Source organism: Moschus berezovskii, chromosome 18 (genome assembly GCF_049115385.1).
Source record: "Moschus berezovskii isolate FMDL1 chromosome 18, NW_MosBer_1.0, whole genome shotgun sequence".
Classification (NCBI taxonomy): domain Eukaryota; kingdom Metazoa; phylum Chordata; class Mammalia; order Artiodactyla; family Moschidae; genus Moschus; species Moschus berezovskii.
The window spans coordinates 11,837,796-11,864,552 of NC_142477.1; the positions used below are offsets into that span (position 1 = coordinate 11,837,796).

The window sequence follows — 26,757 nt, forward strand, 5'->3', positions numbered from 1 at the left end:
AGTAACTTGCAGAAAGCTTCGCGGCTGCGGGGGCCTGGTTCCCCACCACAGGGCTGGTCGCCTTTCTAACCACCTCACATCCAGTGGTGAGCATGCGTGCATGCTCAGTCACTTCCGTTGTGTCCGACTCTTTTGAGACCCTGTGGACTGTAGCCCACCAGGCTCCTTTGGCCTTGGAATTCTCCAGGCAAGAATACTAGAGTGGGTTACCATTCCCTTCTCCAGGGGATCTTCTCGACCCAGGGTCAAACCCACGTGTCCCACATTTGCAAGTGGATTCTTTATCAACTGCACCACCTGGGAAGGCAGCACAGCAAAGTGGATAAAATTAACACTGCTGAACTCTGCACTTCAAAATGGTTAAGAGCTATCTGCAGGTCAGGGATAGAGACGCAGACATAGAGAAAGATGTGGGCACATTGGGGGAAGGGGAGGGTGGGGCGAATTGGGAGAGTAGCATTGACATATGTACATGACCACGTATGAAATAGATAGCTAGTGGGAAGCAGCTGTCTAACACAGGGAGCCCAACTCAGCGCCAGAGAAGGCAATGGCACCCCACTCCAGTGCTCTTGCCTGAAGAATCCCATGGACGGAGGGGCCTGGCAGGCTTCAGTCTATGGGATCGCTAAGAGTCAGACATGACCAAGCGACTTCCCTTTCACTTTTCACTTTCATGCGTTGGAGAAGGAAATGGCAACCCACTCCAGTGTTCTTGCCTGGAGAATCCCAGAGACAGGCAAGCCTGGTGGGCTGCCATCTATGGGGTCACACAGAGTCGGACACGACTGAAGCGACTTAGCAGCAGCAGCAGCAACTCAGTGCTCTGTCATGACCTAGAGGGGTAGGATGGGTGAAGTGGGCGGGAAGCTCAGGAGGGAGTGGTTATAAGTATGCATATAGCTGATTCATCTTGTTTGTTCTATGGCAGAAACCCTCACAACATTGTAAAACGATTATACTCCAATTTTTTAAAAAAACCCTAAGAATGTTAAAAAAAAAACAGTTAAGAGGGTAAATTTTATCTTATGTGTTTTTAACACAATTATAAGTAGTATTTTTATAATAAAAAGTAGAGCTTCTCCACGTGGGGGAAGCCCTCTCAGGACGGATGAGGTGCAGTCATCGCCACGAGCCGCAGCTGGGAGCGCTGGGGGCCGTCTTCATAGGGACAGGTTCCAGACTGCCGTATGTGTGGTCCAGATGGACTCTTAGGATTAGCTGACTGTTGAACTGTTTTCTACACAAATCACCTGAATTTCTGAAAATGACTTCCTCATAGCTGTGATCTGAGACCCAATGCAGCCGCCAGAGTCATTTAATTAACTGGTGTATTTTTCCTTTACCAGAAGAATTTTTAAACATAATTTCAGGTCTCTCTTAAAGGACATACAAGCACCTCATAATTTGTCATAGAAATTTAATGAATTTGTTCCCAGCTTGTAAGAAGAATGCCAACATGGTCTATTGGTCTCATGTGTGAAGAAGATTAGTGTATCTTGTGTTTTAAACATCCTTGAGAAACTTGAGAAAAATACATAAAATAGCAACACGTTTCTTTTTCTTTCTCTTCGCTCATAGCAATGCAGCAAGAAAGCATCTGCTTCTCTCCTCTGGCTTTTAAAGTCATCGGGCATCATCGCCAACCAGCCCTGGCCTCGGATCTCCCTGACGGTCATCACCACGGCCATCATATTGACCATGGCCGTGTTCAATATGGTGAGTCACAGTCCGGACATGCCATGGTGTCCATCTCATGGGATCTGGTGCATCTCACAGGATTTGGTCCGTCTGGTGGCATTTTGAAACCTTCCCCATAGCTCCTTCGGCAACACCCATTGCTGCCTGTTTAAATTCAACATCCAACCGCTCTGCACAGGGGCAGGTTGCTTCCTGGGGAGGCCCCCAGGGAGGGAGGGAGACTCGTTCCAGCAGCTTCCCACCCGCTAGCTCGTCCTGAGTCCAGCTACAGAAATGCCGCCGAATGTTAGCAGGCTAATCACCAGGGAGACCAGAATCAGCAAATTAAAGAGACTGCAGTGGGAAAGGGGTGCTGCTCTGGCTTTAAAAGGCCCGATTTCAGACATCACCATCACTCCCACCTTAACCATCTGGGCGGTTTTGGAGAATTTTAATTTAAAGCTTCCACGGGCTCCACTTCACTTCTCATGAGAAAACTGAGACTTTCAGTTCTCAGTGAGAACTGACACTTCTCTGCTAAGGGGGATTTTTCAGGTAAGTGAACTGATGCTCCTAGCAGACTTAGAGTGGCATCAGGCGTTTGCCAAGTGCTGAGCCAGGGGTTGCCCTTACCGTATCAGTGTTTTTAGTGGTATATCCTTAAAAGCAGACACTTCGGTAATCAGTGCCAATTAAGACACATCCTTTTTATTATTCTCAAGTCATCACCCTCGACCACCAGGCATTCACTCAGCAAAAAAAGAAGAACATATAAAGAGCGTAAATACGCACCTGGTACTTCACTAGATCCTTGGAACCCAAAGTGAGTTTGTCTCCCCAGAGTTTATGGCCAAGTTTAGGAGACTGACTGCTGGGTAAGAGGTTATGAAAGAGTCTGACAGTGGAAGCGTGAGGGGCGGGGCGAGGACAGGGGAGCCGGGCTGGCAGCACGGAATTCTGAAAGTGGACACAAGTAGTTTTCACCGGATGATGGAGGGAAGATCAGGAGGGAAGACATTTAGCATCAGGACAAAGAGAGAAATGTGTCCTAAGAAGCAGCAAAAAGCAAGACTGAAGAAGTAGGCAGGGACCTTGATGGTTTGCTTGAGATCTGTCCTCAATGTTATACCATGGGTCACATGGTTTGTACGGACACACCTGGAGATTCAGGCGAGGGTGATGCCGACTGGAAGGCAGATGGGCTGGGGTAGCAGTGGTGGGGTGGAGTGGCCCCTTCTTCTGCTTCACTCTGCCTCGAAGTCCACCTTAAAGACACCCAGGAAGAAGGTGGCAGACAAGCACCACTTCCCTCCCTTCTTCCTCTTCCTGTCCATCAGGGCAGGGAGAGTGTGCATTCCTGGGTATCCTCCCGTGGGCTTATCTGGAGGACAGTTGTGCTGGCTCCTCCCTCCTCCCCTGACTTCATAGCCCAGCTCCCTCTAGCTCCCCTGAGAAGCACGAGCCCTAAGGTAGGTTTTCTTCCAAGACAAGGGCCATTGAGGGGTGTCCCTGCAACTCCTGTTTCCTTGGTACACACCTGCTCAGCCTCAGAGCTCAGCTTGCAAAGAGACCGCCCCCAGCTGGGCCTGTGCAGTAAGAACTGATGGTGTCTGTTGGGAGAAAGGACTCTGCAGTCAAGTCCGTGTAGATGGAAGGTTTCCCGAGGACCAGCTGGCCCTTGGTCTTGGGTTCCTGTGTGGAGTTGTCATGCTGTGTCGCGTTCACCATGGCAACTCCACCATCCCAGCCCTCCACCCCCGACTTCTTCCAGCCCATCTCCCCTCCCCCTGGACATGCACAGCATCCAGGGCCATCTTTCTGTGCCAAGGGTGATGACACCTTGCCCCAGGGATGGAGACTCTCTCTTCTAGATCTCAGGCATCTTTGGATCATGACAGCACTTATTTCCAACAAAGGCATCATCAGGACTGACCATGGAAGAGCTGGGACATGGTACCTGGTCTGGACAGGGAATTCCCTCGAGAACGACCCTACTCAAGAGGGGTTTCAGATCTCAAGGGCTGGAGAGGAGGTTGGCCACCATCAGCCTGAGGCTTGTGTTCATGAGGTGCCCAGACAACAGCCCGAGGACTCTGTGCATGACGACCCACGGAGAGGGTAACTGTGGCCCCAGCGCTATCAGCAGAGTTGGGGGTGGGGGTGGCCTCCTGGTGAGGAGTGTGAGATGCAGAACTGAAGACCAGCCTTTCCTGGAAGAGCCCTTCAGCAAGTGGGTCACTATGTGCTGGACTCCAGCCTTCCCACACGGGCAGTATCGTTGGCTGTGGTATGAGCATGAATACATCACCGCAGAGGAGGATGGACAGAGACACGGGGAGTGGCGCGAGCCTTGGAGAAAGGAGCATTTCCTAAAGCAGGTTCCTCGTGCTGGACCTTATAGCAAACGTGTGTGTTAGTCCTGCTGCTCTGAGGGCCAGCTCTCTGGGAGAAAGCGCCAGCCGGCTCCAGGAAGAGCTCAGTGAGTTGTGGGGGAACAGATCACAAAGAGTGGACTTCACCATGAAGTGGGGTGGCACAGGGAGAAACAGAACATCCTTGAAGGACAACACTAGACAGAGATCTGGGGGCTTCTAATAGACCAAGTGTGTATCCTCTGCCCCCCGGCCCTTATCATTAAGCTTCTTCATCCCTTTGGAGGGCTTCCCTGATGGCTCATTGAGTAAAGAATCTACCTGCCAGTGCAGGAGGCACAGAAGACCCAGGTTCGATCCCTGGATCGGGAAGATCCCCTGGAGAAGGGAATGGCAACACACTCCAGTGTTCTCACCTGGAGAATTCCACGTACAGAGGAGTCTGGTGGGTTACAGTCCAAAGGGTCACGAAGTCAGACACAACTGAGCGACTAAACACAGCACACATCCCTTCCAAGTGTGTTCACTCACCTGTGCATGCATCCTGAAAGTTGACACAGCATTTAACACAGCATCACACAGGTAGTGGCGAGGTCTTCTTTTTTTCTTACATCCTAGGAAAGCACCTTCTGTACAGGGAAGGGCCATTCCCAGAGTGAGAGAAGAATGAATGAAAACATTTCTTTATGAAATCCAGTTTGACCTTATAAAACCAGAATTCATCACCTAATTTTTAAAGGACAGAATTCAAATGGGAAGCAAATCTGATGTGAAAGCTGGTTGTATTTCTCCTAGGATAATTAGTGATTGACAGGCAGTTCAGTCACTGTCTATAAATGTTTTATGAGCTCTGACTCTTTGGGACCATATAGACTGTAGCCCACCAAGTTCCTGTGTCCATGAAATTTTCCAGGCAAGAATAGTGGAGTGGGTTGCCCTGTCCTCCTCCAAGGAACTTTCCCCACCCAGGGATAGAACCTGGGTCTTCTGCATTGCAGGCAGATTCTTTACCATCTGAGCCACCAGGAAGCTACCAATTAACACATTTTTACAGTGACTGCTGGGAAGATCCCCTGGAGAAGGGAACGACTACCCACTCCAGTGTTCTGGCCTGGAGAATTCCATGGACTGTATAGTCCATGGGGTCGCAAAGAGTCAGACACAACTGAGCGACTTTCACTTTCACAGTAACCGCAATCCCTTTGGAGTGAAGAAATGCATTTTCTGTACCCAAAATATGTCTTCCAGTGTCATTTTCCTTCCTCAGAAAGAAAGAAGTGCATTGCCAAGTGAGGTAGAACAGTCTGTGGGAGACACAGTAAAAGTCTGATGGATCAACTTTGAGAACAAATGAAATGAGGCTCGGCGCATCGGGCTGCCTCCTGTAGGACTAGAGCCTCTGGAGCAAGGAAAAGACTTAAGCTACTTGTTCCTGTCCATTATTTTTCTCGATACCTGATGAAGTGGTTCTTCCCAATCCAGAGGCTTTTATTTTTGTCTCAAGGAAATATCACAAAACAGTACAAAATCCAACATTAGGTAGGGAGAAGAAATACTTTCCCTAGTTATTGGGTTTTCTTATCATGTCTTATTCATCACGGGAAGGACTGGTCCATCAGGTGCTGTCTCTGATCACATCTGATGACTTACAGAGAAATATTCTCCAGCTACTAAATCCCCAGCCACTTGAGTTTTGACTGCATAAGGCAGACACAAGGTCCGGTGTCCCCAGCCCCATTGCAGGGTGCTGTGACCTCCCTGGGGTCATATGCATCCCCAGGGGGTGCCAGGCAAGGGAAGTGGGCTCCAGGACCCTCACTCACATTCAGGAAAGATGGCCCCTCCCACTGGGGAGGCGAGTACCAGTCTTTACCTGTATGTGGTCAGATGCTCTCAGCGGTAAGTCTGTGCTTTTTTTTTCCCCTAGCCCCACTTGAAAAATCTCCATCCTAGGGAGGCTACTATTTAATACAGAAGAGCTTTTAAACTTATCCTGGTACTTTTTTTAAGAAAACAATTTCTAGGCTAACAGCCCTACTCCCAAGTTGTAGCTTTGCTGTTTGTTAGCAGTGATTAATGCAGTGGAGCTAATCTGGGCTCTGGACTAACATTCCAAGGGGAAGGGCGGCTCTTTCGTTCAGGGCTTAGGGAAGGGGCTGCCTTCCTGAGCAAGCTTTCCTTAAGGCACTGGGTGTGCGCATGTTCAGTCACTTAGTCATGGCCACCTCTTTGCAGCCTCATGAAATGTAGCCCGCCAGGCTTCTCTGTCCATGGGATTCTCCAGGCAAGAATACTGGAGCGGGGAGCCATTTCTTCCTCCAGAGGATCTTCCCGGCCCAGGAAATGAACCCACGTCTCCTGCATATCCTGCATTGGCAGTTGGGGTCTTTACCACTGAGCCACCTGGGAAGCCCTAAGTCACTGGGAAGAAGTTCTCTGTTTGGGGAAGGTCATCGTTTTAAAGTCAGCACATTCAGACCCTCTTCGTGGCTCCTGTGATGTTGGAGTGTTCTTTTAGGGTAAAGGGAAAAATGCTTTCCTTTTCTTCCCTTTTCCCCTGTCTTTTTCTGTTTTCAGTGCTGGCTGCTTTTCCTTTGGGGAAAGTATGTATAACAGAGTTTCTCATGTTAACCGTGGCTGAGTGTGCATTCGGGGGCAGTCAGCGTGTCTGCAGTTGTGCTCCCCTCATCCTCTCCATTTCCGGAGCTTGGTCATCGTCTGGCACAGAAGCTCTGTTCCCGTGAACAGTGACTTCCCCTCCCCCCAGCTCCGGTGACATCTACTCTGCTTTCTGCTCCGATGAACTTGCCGTCCTAGAAAGCCTCACGCATGTGAGATGACGTGCTATTAGTCTCTGTGTATATGGCTCATCTCACTTTGGATAACATGTTTAAGGTTCTCATTTTCTCTTTGATGCCCAGTCCCTTCACAGCAGGGAAAAACTCCCAGTTTGCCTGGATTTTTCCAGCCAGTGGCAAACAGCCCTTATTAAACTGCTTTTCTGTTACCACCTGCCATCACCTTCTTTCCCTCGGGAGAGAGAGAGAAGCCGCAGGGGTGATGTGAGGACCGAGGCTCCCTGCCAGCTCCCTCTGCTCCTGACTGTGTGGACGGGCCCCTTCATGCTGAGCCTCCATGTGGATTTTCAGTCACTAATGTTTCTCCCGAGCTGAAGTCTCAGAGCCCTTGTAAGAGCCAGGGTCAATAGGGATGGTGTTCTTTTCCCTCTCATTACACACTAACATGGGCTTCCCAGGTGGCGCTAGTGGTGGAGAACCCGCCTGCCAATGCAGAAGACATAAGAGTCGCAGGTTCAATCCCTGGGTGGGGAAGATCCCCTGGAGGGCTCATGTCTACCCACTCAAGTATTCTTGCCTGGAGAATCCCATATAAAGAGGAGCCTGACACAGTCCAGAGGGTGGCAAAGAGTTGGACACAACTGAAGTGACTTAGCATGCATGCACACACTAACATAAATGACAAAATGTCCAGGTCAGCTTTATTTAAAATGAACTGTGAAGAATTACCAGAACATTTTAAATACCACACTCCAATAAAAAGTAGAGAAAACCAGTCAGTTATCCTTTTATTTTTTTTTCACATATAGGGTTTGGGGTATCAAATAGCAAAAGACCTGTGTGTTTTTTTCCATTTTAGTTCCCAGCTGGCTATTCAGAGCTGTGTCTGAGAAGCTCAAATCCTCTGCCATTTTTTTCTGACATTTTGATACTTTCATCACATGATGCCTCCTAAAATTTTGCACCTTTCCCGAGAAACTGCCCAGAGAATAATTATAAATAGCCCAGCTTTGTGAGCCACCTAGACACAGAGTTAGCCATGGTTAACTAGTGGTTAATTGATAATCTAATTCTAATTGGTTATTTACTTCTAACTCCAACCAAATGACAAGCAATGATGTTATCGGGCACAAGCTCAGTATTAAATTGCGTGTTCACAATTTCATATTATTTGAAAAACATAATTCTGAGATGCTTTACATTGTCCGGGAAGTGTATCATTTGGAAGGAGGGCTAAAAATATGCACTTAATTGGGATATTCTGTCCGGGATGAGAATACCATTTTCCCAACTAGGGCAAAGGTTGTAGAAATACTAAAATAGGTCCAGAGAGGAGTTTCCCCAAATAATTATGAAACTAGAAATGCATTCTGTGCAGAAAACTGTGGCACCTTAACCCAGGAGGGAGAAGGATGTGGGATTGATAACCCTCAAGCTTGGCCTGGCTGTAATTAGGAGTTTGTTATTTTTAAGTGGCTAAGGAGACAGGAGAGGAAAATTGGTTCCAAACTGCAGTGTGAAGCCACAGAGACAGAACGAAGTGGTCTTGATTTTAGGCGTAGTTAATTAAACACTAGAAAAATGTAGCTGAAGGGGGTTAATGAAGGATTCCTGAACGTGGTGATTAAAGTTCTCCACTGTTTTTCAAGTTCAACCATCCTACTATTGCAGAGCCTTCTTGCAAGACAAAGCTTTCACAGGATATATTATTACTCATTTATTTTCTTCTTTTTATGCTGATATAATTAAGAAGGGTTTTTCTTTAATTATTTTAAGATCTCAGATTCCTGAGACTAGTAACCTATCAATCTAAATGGTCTCCTTCTATTTGTTGTTTCCTTTAGTATTTAAATCAAATGTATGTTGGGTCTGTCAACATACATTTTAGATTTTTTTTTTAATTAAATTTTTACATTTTGGAATCTTATATTTGGCCAGCAATTACTTCATTTTTTTTCCTGTTATATTTTTTCCAAATAATCAGCACATTTATATTTCATCCAGGGTTTGTGACAGTTTTGATAAATTATTTAATATTAATAGTAAATAATAATATCTTTCGGCATGCTGCAGTCCATGGCGTCGCAAAGAGTCGGACACGACTTAGCAACCAAACAACAATTCATAAATAAAGAAATCTACATTTATCTGACTTTTAAATTAGTATCTTGCAGCATTTTATCAACATATATAATGGGCAGAAACACTGTATCTAGAACCAGTCTTGGAATCTGAGAGGAAATGTTCCAACAATATATTAAACAAATTCCTTCTTGTTTACCTAAGTAAATTGCTGGAGATCTTTGACAAGAAGCCCACCGTCAAAGGGACAAACAAAAGCAGCGGTAGGAACTGTGCAGGGAAGTTTTCCTCTCTAGACCTTGTGTATGGACGGTGAGCCCTGTGCAGAAAACCTAGCTAGTTTCATGGAGGAGATGGATATCTTTCATAAGGGAACCTGGCCTGCGATTCTCTGCTTCATCTTCACTGAACAGTTGTCTGACCCACAGTCACAGGATAGAAAGTGACTGACCCTAAGCAACCTGTATGGCAGCTTCTCCAGGAAAGAGAGAGAGAGAAACAGAGGGGATCGGGTGAGCAAGGAAGAGAGAAGCAGAAAGAGCCTGAGTTTTGCCTCCCTTGCTAGCTGACTGACCCTCTTCTTCTGGTGCTGCTGTTGGTCCCCGCTCTTGCTGCTTAGTTGTAAGTCCTGTCCAACTCTTTGTGACCCCATGGACTGTATCCTTCCAGGCTCCTCTGTCCATGGGCTTTCCCAGGCAAGAATGCTGGAGTAGGTTGCCATTTCCTTCTGGGGATCTTCCTGACCCTGGGATCAAACCTGCATCTCCGGCTTTGTAGGCAGATTCTTTAGTGCTGAGCCAGTGGGGAAGCCCCTATAAGAGCTAATCATATTTATTTTCTCAGGATTGCCTCCTTTTTAAATTAGGACCCCGTTTCCAATAGCCCTGAGAGCATCCTTTCTCTCCTGTTTTACCCCTGGTGATCCTGAGCTGCCAAGCACTCACAAATAGTAAAGGCAAATGTTGGTGTCAGCTATTGCATTTTTCCCATAAAATTAATTTATTTTCTTAAGGTACAAAATTCAGGAGACTCCACTGATGCGTTTGGTGAAGATGATGAAGATACTGCAAAAACCCAGAGTGCAGACTCCCATCTCGTGATGGAGAGTTGGCTGTGTGCAGGGGGTGATGACAGCCTCCACGTCTTTCTTTTTTTTTTTTGATTTTTTTTTTATTTTACAATGTTATATTGGTTGGTTTTGCCATACATTGACATGAATTTGCCCCAGGTGTACATGAGTTCCCCCTCCTGAACCCCCCTCTCACCTCCCTCCTCCCTTTATCCTCCCTCTGGGTCATCCCTGCACACCAGCCCTGAGTATCCTGTAACATGCATTGACCCTGAACTGCTGATTCGGTTCACATATGACAACATACATGTTTCAATGTCATTCTCTCAAATCATCCCACCCTCACCCTCTCCCACAAAGTCCCAAAGACTGTTTGATACAACTGTGTCTCTTTTGCTGTCTTGTATACAGGGTTATATTTCCATCTTTCTAAATTCCATATATATGTGTTAGTATACTGTATTGGTGCGTTTCTTTCTGTCTTACTTCACTCTGTATAATAGGCTCCAGTTTCATCCACCTCATTAGAACTGATTCAGCCTGTGCTTGGTTCATTTTAAAATTCCTATTTAACAGAGGTGCTTCTGTTTTCCTTAGCATCAGTCCAGGAGTTCTGGAATTCACTGTGCAGTGTGGAGCACAGCAAGACCTCCTTGCTTATTCGATAGAGATTTCCGGAGCCTCTAAGAGAAGATGAAGGGATTAGCTGAGTTTAAGTGAACTCCGGGAGTTGGTGATGGACAGGGAGGCCTGGCGTGCTGTGATTCATGGGGTCGCAAAGAGTCAGACACGACTGAGTGACTGAACTGAGCTGAAAGAGGCTGAACAGTACTCACAGCGCTGCTTAGTGAGCCAAAGAAACATGTCCTTAGTAAGCTGAGCCCCCACCTGCTAACCCTTTACTTTCCCTTGCACTGATTCATTGCAGCAACATTTTCTTTGCAGTTTTTCCTGAATGACTCAGAGGAAACAATTCTTCCGACTGCCAACGCGTCCAACACGAGTCTTTCTGCCGCAAGTAACCAGGCAGCGATTCTGCGTGCGCAAAATTTGTTTTTCCTGCCGGTAAGCATGTCTCTGGTTCTTATTGTTTTTATTGTTTTCCTGTGTGCTGCTGCTGATTCAGTGGCGTGCCTTCCACTTCCTCTTCCGCCGTAGACTTTATTCTCCTTGTTTAGATTCCATACCTGAGTCTGTCCTGACAGGGTAAAAATTGCCAGCCTTTGATAGAAAACTCCCAGCCAGTACAAACCGATTAGACCACATGGACAAACTTTCCATGGCCTTTTGAGGCTCTGACAGATGACTTTGTGCCTTTATTCCCTTAATACTACGTGTTCATCTTTTTACTGACTTATATTTGATTTACAGTGTTGTGCTAGTTTCTGGTGTACAGCAAAGTGATTCAGTTTTACAGATTGTATATTCTTTTCCATCATGGTTTATTACATATATATTCTTTTCCATCATGGTTTATTACAGGATGTGGAGTATAATCCCCCATGCTATACAATAGGACTTTGTTGTTTATCCGTTCTATGCATACTAGTTTGTATCTGCTAACCCCAAACTCCCCCCTTTCCTACCCTGACAACCATAAGTCTGTATTCTATGTCTGTGAATCTGTTTCTGTTTTGTAGATAAGTTCATTTGTGTCGTATTTTAGATTCCACTTATCACTTATATAAGTGATAGCATATGGTATTTGTTTTTCTCTGTCTGACTTACTTCACTTAGTATGATCATCTCTAGGCCCATCCATGTAGCTGCAAATGGCATTACTGCATCTTTTTCATGACTGAGTAGTATTCCACGTCTTCTTTATCCATTCACGTATGGATGGACATTGAAGTTGTTTCCGTGTCTTGGCCACTATAAGTAGTACATGTATCCTCTGGAATTATAGTTTTGTCTGGATATATGCCCAGGAGTGGGATTGCTGGACTATGTATTTTTAGTTTTCTGAGGAACTTCCATACTGTTCTGCATAGCAACCGCACCGGTTTATCTTGACAGGACACGTTGTAGCGTGCATCCCAGCATGTCGCTTTCAGTTGAATGTCATTGAATTCCTGGGTGTGTTGCTTATAGATTTCACTAACTGCTCCGTGAATTAGCTTCCTGAGTCTGTGATGACGGGGTCTGAAGCTCATATTTCTTCTTCTTTGGCTACAAATGCCATCCAGTGATTATATCTCAAATAATCCTTACTAACAGCCCATTTTAACCAAGGTCCAGAAGGGCCTAGATTGAAATTTCAAAACTTACTCATACATCAGTCTTTTTAAGTGAAAAGAACTAAATTAGTTATTTACTGCTTAATAACTTCTTTATTCTATGAATTTTGTGTGCAAAAAAGATGATTTTGATACTCTTCTTTTGATTTTCTGAATAATCATCTAAAAGTAACATACATTTAGTTTGTCTCCCATAGCTTCAAGAGTGCTAGAAGAACTATTCCAGACTCATGGAAATTGGTCATTTAAGATGTATATTTTAAAATTTTTCTACCAGTTTCTTAAACTCCATCAACTATAGCGGTAAAGCCTCCTTTCTTCATTTTGATTTGTTGATTTATCCCCTTGATGTTAGGCATTGATCTTTTTCCCCATCTCATCATTTCAATTTTCTGGGACGCTCAAAGGTCTGTGTACAGGCAGTAGTGGCACCTGGTGCTCTTTAATCCATGACTGTTTCAGAGGCCAGCTGGCCAAAGTCCATAACAGGGTCCCCGCAGGCTCAGGAAGAGAGGACAACATAAGCTTCATCCCTTTTCCCTGGGGTCCTGGCCTTCATTTTCAGTAGTACTGTGAACCCAGTGAGGATTAGGCAGCATCTTTTCTATTATAGTTATGTGAGGGACAAGATTCATGATGAGGGTTTACTAGCTGTGACCTCACCATGGGCAGTTTGGAGCACCCTTCTTTAGAGAAAGATTTAAACTCCCTGTGTGGTCTGGCTCCTTCTCCTTGGATGGATGTCGTTAGCACACCTGGTCCATCAACCCCTGGAGGGAGGATGTGCCTCAGAGCCATCCCCATGCCTTGTTCATTAGACACTTGCTCCTTGGAAGAAAAGCTATGACCACACTAGACAGTGTGCTAAAAAGTAGAGACATCTCTAGGCTGACAAAGGACAGTATAGTCAAAGCTATGGCTTTTCCAGTAGTCATGTATGGATGTGAGAGTTGGACTATAAAGAAACCTGAGTGCCAAAGAATTGATGCTTTTGAACTGTGGTGCTGGAGAAGACTCTTGAGTCCCTTGGACAGCAAAGAGATCAAACCAGTCAGTCCAAAAGGAAATCAACTCTGAATATTCACTGGAAGGACTGATGTCAAAGCTGAAAGTCCAATACTTTGGCCACCTGATACGAGGAGCTTACTCATTGGAAAAGACCCTGATGCTGGGAAAGACTGAAGGCGGGAGGAGAAGGGGAAGACAGAGGATGAGATGGTTGGATGGCATCACCGACTCGATGGACATGAGTTTGAATGAACTGCAGGAGATGGTGAAGGACAGGGGAGCCTGGCCCGCTGTAGTCCATGGGGTCACAGAGTCGGACTTGTCTGACCAACTGAACAACAACAAATTCTGCTTCTTATTCACTTAGGCTGAACTATCGAAAATCTTAATTCTAATAATTGTTTTCAGCATAATTTTAGCAGCAAAATCCTTTTTAAAATCAAATCTTACAAACAGCCCCATTTTATAACAATAAAAGCACAATTCATACAGCTTCACGTGGCCCAGGTGCTGCTCTGTGCTGTTTACTTCCATTCTATTCTTCAGTCTTCACAGGAATTATTCAAGTACGCATTGTCATCCTCCTCACCTTGAATCACCTACTCAGGGGACAGGCATGCCTTTAATTATTTGTACCAGTGAGCTCCTTTGTGAGTGGAAGGGTGAGACCCTGAGTGGGAACCTTGCCAGGTGCCAGGTGACTTCATGGCTCTTTTGGAGCAGTTTTGTAAGACAACCGTGACTACTGACTAAAGAGCAAGGATTCTCAAACTCTTGGTAAGGACAGATACTTTAGAAAAATCTAGTAGTGGATGAGCCCCAATGTGAACTAAAAAAAGAGATGACATACAAAGTACAAGCCCACCTTGTACTTGAAAGGCACCTGCCCGGTCACATTGCTGGGCACATGCCCACAGGCACGGAGGCCCCCTGAGGACCCTCAGGCAGTTGGAGGGCTCCCTGAGCTGCTTTCAGAGGCGGTCCCAGTACTGATGCCCACATGTCACTGAGCCTCATACCCACCTCTAAGGACAATACTTACTCATTAAGTATGTACATAAGTAATTTAAGTCATTAAGGTAATAAAAGACCCTGGTGGAAAAGGGAAAAGACCTTGGAAAACCATGACTCTGGGAAAGATTGAGGGCAGGAGAAGGGGATGGCAGAGGATGAGATGGTTGCATGGCATCACCGAATCAATGGACCTGAGTTTGAGCAAGCTCTGGGAGATAGTGAAGGACAGGGAAGCCTGGTGTGCTGCAGTCCATGGGGTTGCAAAGAGTCGGACTTGACTTAGCGACTGAACAACAAGGTAATAATGGCGAAGTGCGCTATAAATGAGGCTGGTTTCAAAGCCCAGGCCACCTCCCCCTTTGCTTTAGGGAGACTGAGTCAGTGGTGCCCATCCTCTCTCTCCCAAAAGTGAAAAGTCCGCAAAGTGAAAGTCGCTCAGTCATGTCTGAGTCTTTGCAAACCCTTGGACTATATAGTCCATGGAATTCTCTAAGACAGATTACTGGTGTGGGTTGCATTTCTGTTCTCCAGGGGATCTTCCCAACCCAGGGATCGAACCCAGGTCTCCCGCATTGCAGGCAGATTCTTTAGCAGCTGAGCCACCAGGGAAGCCCAAGAACACTGGAGTAGGTAGCCTATCCCTTCCCCAGCAGATCTTTCCGACCCAGGACTCAAACAGGGGTCTCCTGCATCGCAGGCGGATTCTCTACCAGCTGAGCTACCAGGGAAGCCGTTCTCTCTCCCAGACTCTGGATTCCACGATTCCTGTCCACCAGCTCGACTGGCCCATCAGGATGTGTTTCCTAGGCTCCTTTCCTCCTCCTGTTCTCTGCCGTTCAGAGGGTCAGTGGTCAGAACGGTGGAGAACTGACGTGAGGCTGTTGTTGCCAAAGAAACTGCGCTTACAACCTTCAGCATCCGCAAGCCTGCTGCCGCCCGTCATGGCCCCGGCCGAGGGGTGCTTTCCTTCCCAAGGACTGACCCGATTGTTGTGGGTGCCCAGGGAATGGATTGCTGGTCTTCCTTCTGAAGCTGAGATGCCAGGTCTCAGCCCTCATTGATCTGCGCGGGTGCCTTTCACAGGGAAGGGAGCACTGGCGGGAACCCTGCAGCCTGCCTTTTCCACTCTCCTCTCCCCCAAGGACAGGACCGAGGCGCTAGTGTCAGGAGCCTTTCCAAGTTGTTGTTGTTGTTCAGTCGCTAAGTTGGGTCCGACTCCTTGCGACCCCGTGGACTGCAGCCTGCCAGGCTCCACTGTCCTACACCACCTCCTGGGGTTTGCTCAGGCTCATGTCCATTGACTTAGTGATGCTATCCTACCATCTCATCCTCTGCTACCCCCGTCTCCTTTTGCCTTCTATCTTTCCCAGCACCAGGGTCCTTTCCAGTAAGTCAGCTCCTTGCATCAAGGGGCCACAGTATTGGAGTTTCAGCTTTAGCATCAGTCCTTCCAATGAACACCCAGGACTGATCTCCTTTAGAATGGACTGGTTGGATCTCCTTGCAGTCCAAGGGACTCTCAAGAATCTTCTCCAACACCACAGTTCGAAAGCATCAATTCTTTCGTGCTCAGCCTTCTTTACAGACCAACTCTCACCCAGGGCTGACTGTAAATGACCTTGGCTGGGGAAATAAAAGAGATAGAATAACAAAACTAAGCAGTTTATACATGGTGTATCCCTTATAATGAAACGAAAATGGAGCGGCTTACACCCTGGGCTGTTTCTTAAAGGCGGGATTTATCAAACATCAGTCGGATCTGTTTTACTGAAATGATTCGACTTTACTGAGAGCTGCTTCTGCTGCAGTAATGCTGAGATGGTAGCTCACCTTCTGAAAGCCCCTTGATCCAGCAAACAAAGGCTTTGTGAGAATGGAAACAGGTTCCACTTGGCGGGCACCCCTTGGCCTGCAGGGCAGTGCACTCCAAGCTTTGCGTGCTCTCCTCAGTAACCTAGAACAAAGACATTATTACCCTCATTTTTCAGATGAGAACAGTGACACAGGCAAGTCAGGTCACTGGCCTGAAGTGACTCAGCTGATGAGTGGTTGGAGCATGATTGAATCCAGGGCTGTGCTGTCGTGACGATGTCCATTGTGGTTGATAGAACAGTGCTCACACAGGGCGGGCCTGCCGGCTACTTCCCGTGAACCACAGAAGATGGACCATGCCTGGCCTCTTCCTCACACTGGGGACTTCAATTTCTCCGGGTGCCTGTCCACTTCCAGGGTACTGATGACTCACCGGGATCAAAGAATTTTGTGTGTGCTTCATTGCTCAGTTGTATCCGACTCTCTGTGAACCCCATGGACTGTAACCCACTCCTCTGTCCAGGGGGATTCTACAGGCAAGAGTACTGGAGTGGGTTACCATGCCCTCCTTCAGGGAATCTTCCAACTCAGGGATTGAACCCAGGTCTCCCACATTGCAGGTGGATTCTTTTTTTTTTAATTTATTTATTTTAATTGGAGGCTAATTACTTTACATTATTGTATTGGTTTTGCCATACATTGACATGAATCTTCCCCAGGTATACATGTGTTCCCCATCTTGAACCCCCCTCCCACCTCCCTCCCCATCCCATCCCTCTGGGTCATCCCCATGCACCAGCCCTGAGCATCCTGTAACATGCATCGAACCTGGACTGGCGATTCGTTTCACAAATGATAATATACATGTTTCAATGTCATTCTCCCAAATCATCCCACCCTTGCCCTCTCCCACAGAGTCCCAAAGACTGTTCTATACATCTGTGTCTCTTTTGCTGTCTCGCATACAGGGTTATCATTACCATCTTTCTAAATTCCATATATATGCGTTAGTATACTGTATTGGTATTTTTCTTTCTGGCTTACTTCACTCTGTATAATAGGCTCCAGTTTCATCCACCTCATTAGAACTGATTCAAATGCATTATTTTTAATGGCTGAGTAATACTCCATTGTGTATATGTGCCACAGCTTTCTTATCCATTCGTCTGCAGATGGACATCTAGGTTGCTTCCATGTCCTGGCTATCATAAACAGTGCTGCAATGAACATTGGAGTACACATGTCTCTTTCACTTCTGGTTTCCTCGGTGTGTATGCCCAGGAGTGCGATTGCTGGGTCGTATGGCAGTTCTATTTCCGGTGTTTTAAGGAGTCTCCACACTGTTCTCCATAGTGGCTGTACTAGTTTGCATTCCCACCAACAGTGTAAGAGGCTTCCCTTCTCTCCACACCCTCTCCAGCATTTATTACTTGTAGACTTTTGGATAGCAGCCATTCTGACTGGTGTGAAATGGTACCTCATTGTGGTTTTGATTTGCATCTCTCTGATTATGAGTGATGTTGAGCATCTTTTCATGTGTTTGTTAGCCATCTGCATGTCTTTGGAGAATTGTCTGTTATATGGCCCATTTTTTGATTGGGTCATTTATTTTTCTGGAATTGAGCTGCAGGAGTTGCTTGTATATTTTTGAAATTAAATCTTTGTCAGTTGCTTCACTTGCTATTATTTTCTCCCATTCTGAAAGCTGTCTTTTCACCTTGCTTATAGTTTCCTTTGCTGTGCAGAAGCCTTTAATTTTAATTAGGTCCCATTTGTTTATTTTTGCTTTTATTTCCAATATTCTGGGAGGTGGGTCATGGAGGATCCTGCTGTGATTTATGTCGGAGAGTGTTTTGCCTATGTTCTCCTCTAGGAGTTTTATAGTTTCTGGTCTTACATTTAGATATTTAATCCATTTTGAGTTTATTTTTGTGTATGGTGTTAGGGAATGTTCTAGTTTCATTCTTTTACAAGTGGTTGACCAGTTTTCCCAGCACCACTTGTTAAAGAGATTAACTTTTCTCCATTGAATATTCTTGCCTTCTTTGTCAAAGATAAGGTGTCCATAGGTGCATGGATTTATCTCTGGGCTTTCTGTTTTGTTCCATTGATCTATATTTCTGTCTTTATGCCAGTACCATACTGTCTTGATGACTGTGGCTTTGTAGTAGAGCCTGAAGTCCAGTAGGTTGATTCCCCAAGTTCCATTCTTCTTTCTCAAGATTGTTTTGGCTATATTGTGAAAATGAATACGTTGCCCAAAGTAATTTATAGGTTGAATGCAATCTCTATCAAGCTACCAACGGTATTTTTCACAGAACTAGAACAAATAATTTCACAATTTGTATGGAAATGCAGGTGGATTCTTTACCATCTGAGCCACCAGAGAAGATCCCCTGGACAAGGCTCACAGCTTTTAGTTTTTTGTTTTTCATTTTCAAATTTTACTGTCAAACTACAGTATGCAATACAATGTGAAACTAGCGTAAGGAAAAACATACAGACCAATGAAATAGGAGTGAGAGCTCAGAAGTAAACACTCATATCGACAGCCAATTGATTTTTAACACATGTTAAATCTTGTTTGTTTGTTTGTTTTACTCTGTGTGTGTGTGCTCGGTTGCTTCAGTCCTGTCTGACTCTTTGCGACCCCTGTGGACTGTAGCCCAGCAGGCTTTGCTGTCCATGGGATTCTCCAGGCAAGAAGTAGGTTGCCATCCCCTTCTCCAAGAAATCTTCCCAACTCGAGGATCGAACCCACGTTTCCTGAATTGCAGGCAGATTCTTTACCCACTGAGCCACCTGGGCAGCTTTGCTTTACTTTATATGGTGCATTAATTTATTCTCAATCATCTTTGCTGTAATTCTTCACCTCGAATAAAGATTCCTGAGCAGTCTGGTGAAGCCTAGAACTCCTTAGAAGGTTTAACACTTTCATTACTTGGAGGACAGTTGGTTCGCCACGTTGTGTTGGTTTCAGGTGTGCTGCACAGGGATTCAGTTGTACATATGCATGTGTTCATACTTTGTTAGGTTGTTTCCCATACAGGTGATCACAGAATATTGTGTAGGGTACCCTGTGCTATACAGTAGGTGCTTGTTGCTTATCTATTGTATATGTAGTTGAAAACCTTTAGTTTCTTAAGTCCTTTTTATTCTAGATGATCCCTCTGACACATAGTTCAGTTCAGTTCAGTCGCTCAGTCGTGTACGACTCTTTGTGACCCCATGAATCACAGCATGCCAGGCCTCCCTGCCCATCGGAGTTCACCCAAACTCGTGTGCATCAACGCGCTAATGCGATCCAGCCATCTCATCCTCTGTCATCCCCTTCTCCTCCTGCCCCCAATCCCTTCCAGCACCAGGGTTTTTTCCAGTGAGTCAACTCTTTGCATGAGGTGGCCAAAGTATTGGAGTTTCAGCTTCAGCATGAGTCCTTCCAGTGAACACCCACACAACTGCCCTTTTAATAAAAGACCTGGGCTTTGCTACACCTTTAACAGAACTACCTGCGATGATTTGTATCCCCTTAATGAGGAACAGTGGAAACAGTGTCAGACTTTATTATTTTGGGCTCCAGAATCACTGCAGATGCTGATTGCAGCCATGAAATTAAAAGACGCTTACTCCTTGGAAGGAAAGTTATGACCAACCTAGATAACATACTAAAAAACAGAGACATTACTTTGCCAACCAAGGTCCGTCTAGTCAAGGCTATGGTTTTTCCAGTGGTCATGTATGGACTGTGAAGAAAGCTGATCACTGAAGAATTGATGCTTTTGAACTGTGGTGTTGGAGAAGACTCTTGAGAGTCCCTTGGACTGCAAGGAGATCTGACCAGTCCATCCTAAAGGAGATCAGTCCTGGGTGTTCATTGGAAGGACTGAGGCTAAAGCTGAAACTCCAATACTTTGGTCACCTCATGCAAAGAGTTAACTCACTGGAAAAGACTCTGATGCTGGGAAGGATTGGGGGTGGGAGGAGAAGGGGACGACAGAGGATGAGATGGCTGGATGGCATCACCGACTCGATGGACTTGAGTTTGAGTGAACTCCAGGAGTCGGTGATAGACAGGGAGGCCTGGCGTGCTGTTACTCATGGGGTCGCAAAGAGTCAGACACGACTGAGCCACTGAACTGAACTGAACTGAATGAATTAAATCATTGAAAGCCCACAAAAGATCCTGTGGACTGTCACTTTGTTTTAATCGATAAATGTGTGGGGAGTCATATTGTTTCATTTTCAAGAAGCAAATGACATCTGCGTATAATGACATGGTTTCCACATAGATATCTAAAAGTTATTTTTGAAAAATATTTGGCCACTTGGCATGATTATTTTTATTAAACACGCTACCCTGGGTGAGCAAGCCATGCCATGAGGAATTCTTTTCTAAATCCAGTGTGTTTAGTCATTTACCACTGGATCAAAGAGCAGACAAAGGCATCTGCTTTCACGATCAGTTTGGGAGTTGACCCCGTGAGCTTGGCGGTGGCCCCCAGTTTTAGTTCTCCTTCTGGCATTCCTCAGAATAGACCCTCAGTATTCACCTAACATATTTCCCTCTTCTAGTACTTTATATACAGCTGCATCCTGGGGCTGATCTCCTGTTCCGTCTTCCTGCGTGTGAATTATGAGCTGAAGATGCTGATCATGATGGCAGCCTTGGTGGGCTACAACACCATCTTCCTCCACACTCACGCTCCCCTCCTGGACGACTACAGCCAGGTCCTGTTCGAGAGGTAACCCGCTTCTCCTCCCTTCTTTTTACTTTAGTCCTTTCATGGGATATTGGTAGTGGGAGTGTGTGTGGACTAAATGAATGACATTGTTGTTGGGAATCTTTGGGTGAGTGGTGATTCTGGAGAATGCTGTGTTTGTATCATAGATTACCTAGGTATGATCTAGGCATGATTGTAGATAATCAGTAGATATGAAAGGATTTAGAGAGACCATTTGTGTTATAATCTGTACTATATTAATAAGAATAATCTTTTTTTCCCCATCAGTATTATTGATATTTTGGACTAAAATAATTTTTGGAGGGAGAGTTTGGGTGGAGGGGTTGTCCTATGCATTGAAGTTTATTTAGCAGCACCCTTGGCTTTTACTGGAGAAGGAAATGGCAACCCACTCCAGTATTCTTGCCTAGGAAAGTCCATGGACAGAGGAACCTGGTGGGCCACAGTCCATGGGGTTGCAAGGACAACTTAGCAACTAAACAAGAACAACTGGCCTCTGCCCACTAGATGCCAGGTGCAATCCCCCACCCTAAGTCACGAGAACTGGATAGGCCTCCAGACTTTGAAGAATGTGTCCTGCAAGAGAGTTCAGCCCCCGGATCAAAACAACTCAATCCATAGACACAAAAGTACTGGGAAAATAAATGATTCTATTCACAAGGTATAATGCAAAATTTCTTATTGAGGATTTCCTAAAATATCCTGGTGTGGAGGGAATACTATCAACTGTGGCAAGTTCCAAGAAAGGATTGTTGTTATTGCTGTTTCGTCGCTAAGTAATTGTCTGACTCTTTGTGACCCCATGGAATGCAGCCCACCGGGCTCCTCTGTCCATGGGATTTCCCAGGCAAGCATACCGGATGGGTTGCCGTTTCCTTCTCCAGGGGGTCTTCCTGACCCAGGGGTCGAACCCACATTTCCTGCATTGACAAGCGAATTCTTTACCATTGAGACACCAGGGAAGGCCCCCAAGGATATGGTTGTGTTTACTTTGCCAGCCTTAGGACTGGATGCTTCAAGAAGGATCTTCCCAAGTCCACTCCTTTGGATTTATAAAATGTCTCCTGTTATCAAATTACTTCTGCAAGCTTATCATAAATATTTATTCATTGCCTGGAAAAAAAAGAGTTTTAATCATGATATTCTCCAACTCACATCTTGACAGCAAAAACACATTTTGTATCAACTGTTAAGTTTATTTCAGACTTCAGGTTTTTCCTGTGAGCACTTTGCATAATCTCTCATAGTATTTCTATGTTTCTTTTAACATAAAATAAATGCCTTAAATATTTGCATAGATTTTTGTGCTCCCGAAAGATGGTTTGTGTTGACAGACCATGGCTACTTCACCAAGGGAGCCTGATGTCAACAACACGGGCACCTCACTGTGTAAAGGTTTCCTCACAAAATGATTGCTTTTAGAAACACAACTACACCGCACTCTCTTCACCTAACTTAATTTTTGTCATCCTCCACACCATGAAACCCTAATAATCTGTAGTCAAGTGGTGGGTAGTGGGGTTGTAAAAATACATAATTGCATTAAGGAAATTTTTTGATTCCTTAGCCAAGATGAGAATGAAGTCAGAAGTTAATTTTCCGATACATTCTCAAAGTTACCAACCAAACATGCTTTACTATTTCTCTACTGCATGGAGAGCCTGTATCGAATCCCTAAATAAATGTAGCGTCACTGATTCTGACACATGGCTGAGGACGCGACTGAATCGCACTTTATTAAGTTTAAAGTCGGAGCAAAAAAAGAAATCAGATTAGCAGGTTTCTGATGGGGGGGATTGCTTTGGGGACCTGAGGGAGACACCACCTCTGATGAGAACCCCGGCAGCAGGAAAGTAGTTATTTGGTTGAAGAAAAGGTTTACTTTCAGAGCCCTTTGTTTCATACGAGGTCTGTAGTGTGTACACTCTTGGTTCTGTCTTTAAAATCACCTTCTAGCTGGGAGGGCTGACCTGACAAGATTCAGGCACCTGCCTTTCCTTCCGACCTCAAGTCTCTTGCATTGTAGGTGGATTCTTTACCATCTGAGCCACCAGGGAAGCCCCTAGGAGGGTGCACCTATCTCCCTGATCTTTTTTATTTTATTTTATTTATTAGACTGTGATGGGCCTTCGTGCTGCATGGGCTTTTCTCTAGGTGCAGCAAGGGGGTCTGCTCTCTAATCACAGTGCACAGGCTCCTCACTGCGGGGATTTTCTGGTTGCAGAGTACTGGCTCTAGGGTATGTGGCTCAGTAGTTGTGGCTTAGGAACTCCGTTGCTCCAAGCATGTGGATATTCCCAGGTCAGGGATCAAACTCGTGTCTCCTGCACTCACAGGTGGATTCTTTACGAGCCACCAGGGAAACCCACCTCCCTCATCTTGACTTGTTATAGAATCCAGAGTCACAAAACACTCCTCAGAAGACACTCAAGACAGTGGAGTACAGTTTATTATGCTAGCGGGTCCAAGGGGAATTGGTTCCCAACAAGGACCCCAATGATTTTGGAGGACTTGGTTTTAACCCTCCGCTGCATGACTAGTTGAAAGTGAAAGTCATTGAGTCGTGTCTGACTCTTTGCAACCCCATGGACTATAAGGTTGATGGAATTCTCCAGGCCAGAATAATGGAATGGGTAGCCTTTCCCTTCTCCAGGGGATCTTCCCAACCCCGGGATCAAACCCAGATCTCCCACACTGCAGGCGGATTCTTTACCAACTGAGCCACTATGGGAGCCCAAGAATACTGGAGTCAGTAGAGTGAGTTAGTAATTAGTTTTACAACATACGGTACAGGCGCTATTGTTAATCTAACTGAGACAACCTGACCTGTACTTTGTTTGCCATCTGTGGGGAGGGGGGGTTCCTGGTTTTTCTTTAAGGACGGTTAACAGGGTTCAGGCTCAGTTCACATCCTGCCTTAAGATGGCTGACAGTCTTCACAATGGAGTCCCTCTTGTCCTCCTCCAAGCAGCCCCAACAGGCTAAGTTTTGGGCATCTCCAAATTCCTGCTGGAGCCGCCACGGGACTCCCCGGAAGCATTCCTCTGCCGAAAGATGAATCGTTGTTGTTTAGTCTCTCAGTCGTGTCCGACTGTTTGCGACCCCATGGACTGTAGCCTGCCAGGCTCATGTGTCCATGGGATCCTCCAGGCAAGAATACTGGAGTAGGTTGCCATTTCTTTTTCCAGGGGATCCTGGACCCAGGGATCGAACTTGTATCTCCTGCATTAGCAGGCGAATTCTTCACCACTCAGCCACCAGGGAAGCCCCAGAAGATGAATATTACTGACATAATAACATAATACCTCAAAATTAACAAATGTTCTCTAATAGCAGTTTAAAACGAACGCCAAGCAAGAAACCAGACTCAGATGGTAAAGAATCCACCTGCAATGCGGGAGACCTGGGTTCGGTCCCTGGGTTGAGGAGATCCCCTGGATAAGGGAATGGCTACCCACTCCAGTATTCTTGCCTGGAGAATTCCATGGACAGAGGATCCTGGCAAGCCACAGTCTATGGGGTCGCAAACAGTCGGACACGACTGAGCGACTTGTAGGTTTGGGAGTGACAGCTCGGAATCCCCTGATTTCTCCATCTGAACTGTGTGTTTGATTTAACCGCATGTCTCATGCCAGAGCCAAAACCCATCAAGGTCAATGTTTTCTTTCCCTTTTCTGAGATTTAAGACCTTCCCCCATCAAAGAACTGATGAAGGTCTCCTCATCCTTTATCTGGTTTGTTAATGGTGAAACGCCTCTATCAAATATAAAAGTAAGAACTTAAAGAAAGCTGGTCTGATATGGTTTTTCAAGAATGAGTGTCATTTTATCCCAAGCCCTTCAAGGAGGGAGCTGGCTTAAACCAGGGCCCAACAGGCCCTCCTTTCCTGATCCAGCTGGTCTGGGCCATTGAAGTCACGTGCTTGGTCCCATCCCTTTACTGGCCTGATTCTGGTCACTATGGATGCTGAAAACTCAGCCTCTGTGCACCATTGCTGAATCAAATCTCAGAGTTTTGGGTGAAGTAGAAAATGGTTTTATTGCTTCACCAGGCAGAGGGGGACACAGTGGGCTTATGTTTCAAAAACTGTGCATCCTAACCCAGTAGGAATGATAAGGAGTTTTGTAGCAGTGGTTCAGGAGCAGGGTTACTAATAAGGGTCAAGGTGCAGGTAGGGCCTGCACTCCTTTAATCTGGTCTCAGGTGGTCTCCTCCCTTGTCTCCACATCCCCTCCCTTCCCTGATTAACAACTGTTCGAATCTGCCCTTTGGAGCTTAGGGAAGGTCATGGAGGCTGGAGTCTGTTCCCTACAAACAAGAAACAGGGAACCTACAGTCCTGCTCGGCTTTAGCATCTCTGGTGATAGGGGAATACTGGGCCATCTTCTGAATACACAGTTCGGACTGGGCTGTTGTCCTCTAGGCGAGTTCGCCATGTTTCAGGGACCTTTTTTGAGCCAAATTTAACATTGATCACGGACAAGCCAACAGGGATATTTTTGCGAGCAGGGTCAGCCAAGAAAACAGGAGAAGTGTGCACTAGCAAGACACCAGACCCATGAATAATCCAGAAAATTATATCAAAGATACTCATACCGATTCATGAGTGCAGAAAACCAACTGTACGGAACAAAAAAAAAGTCAACTTGAGAGAGTGTGCTGTTAAAACTCCATTCGATTGGAGGCCAACAAAGTCTCAGGACTTCACTTGCCATCACATGACTATGATCAGTGATCTCATGGTGAAAGAACCTCAGAAGTGTTTGATGTTTAGGAGGTCTGGAAAAATCCATATCCAGGTACTTTGGCATTTACAACAGTCCTCTGTGTCGCCTGGGGTACAAGAATCATTGCTAAATCAATCAGTCAATGATTCTGATTCCAGTCCATGACACCGTTTTCCAGACCCCTCAGACAACACCATTACAGAGGCTCTACATGGTGATGCTGATGGTAATGATCCCTGATATTGCCGGAAGCTGTTTTTTTTCTGAAGACACTTTTCCTTCTGCTGACAAAGGCTTGTTACAGGCTCTGCAAGACATTGTCAGATTTTTCCCATGCATTTTTATCCTCACAGAGCTGAAAAATATCAGGGGATGAATGTTAATATTTCATGTAGACCCAGGCATTATGTTAACTCATCTGAATACTAGAAATACGCCTTCTCTTCTAAAGAAATGTGGGAAATCGAGAGTCTGAACAGAGGATTAACCTGGAGTCCAGCCCGTTAACCAGTTCTGTGTGGACGCTGAGCCTAATGAAATAAATACTTCGGGGCAGCATATAAATAATGCGTATAACTGAGCACGGTTATATCTCGTACCCAGCATCGTTCAGAAGTTCTGATGCATGCTTAGTCCCTCAGTCGTGTCCAGCTTTCTGCAACTCCATAGACTATAGCCCACCAGGCTCCTCTGTCCATGGGATTTTCCAGGTAGGAATACTGGAGTAGGTTGCCATTTCTTCCTCCAGGGAGAAGCTCTGGATTGTCATGTCATTTAACTTGGTGACCTTAGCAACAGCTCCATACCAAAGAGGACGATGGAAATACTCCATAGCAGTGGAGCTGAGTCAAGCACCTTCAATATGGTTCTGCATTCTCTGTTCTTTCTGTGTCTAATGGAAAATCCAGTGGCTAGAATTTGGCATATTATAACATTTTGACAGTATCCCAACTGGGGATCAACTGATGAAGAGCTCAATGAAAACCCAGAGGACGGACCGCAGCATTCATTGTGCTCAGGAGAAAGAAGAATAGTGTGCATCCACCTCTGAGGGCAGTGATCCAGAGGTATTCCAAACAGCTGGCATCTCTCTTGGAAGCCTCCTCTTTTAAGTGAAAACACTATGCCACCTTTGTCTTCAAGCCCAAAATATATCCAAGTTAATATTGAAAAGATTTAAATTACGTTCAAATTTAATATCTCAGTGTGTCTCCCC

At 45.6% G+C, this 26,757-nt stretch overlaps 1 protein-coding gene across 2 annotated transcripts in view; it reads left to right on the plus strand.

Moving 5' to 3' along the window:
- ADCY2 (adenylate cyclase 2) overlaps positions 1 to 26,757 on the plus strand; it is a 453,943-nt gene that overhangs the window by 377,396 nt on the left and 49,790 nt on the right. For both annotated transcript variants that reach the window (XM_088827623.1, XM_055422281.2), the window contains exons 16-18: positions 1,582 to 1,719; positions 10,947 to 11,066; positions 20,645 to 20,814. In XM_088827623.1, coding sequence (XP_088683749.1) covers positions 1,582 to 1,719; positions 10,947 to 11,066; positions 20,645 to 20,814 — 428 coding nt within the window. The remainder of the gene's footprint in view (positions 1 to 1,581; positions 1,720 to 10,946; positions 11,067 to 20,644; positions 20,815 to 26,757) is intronic.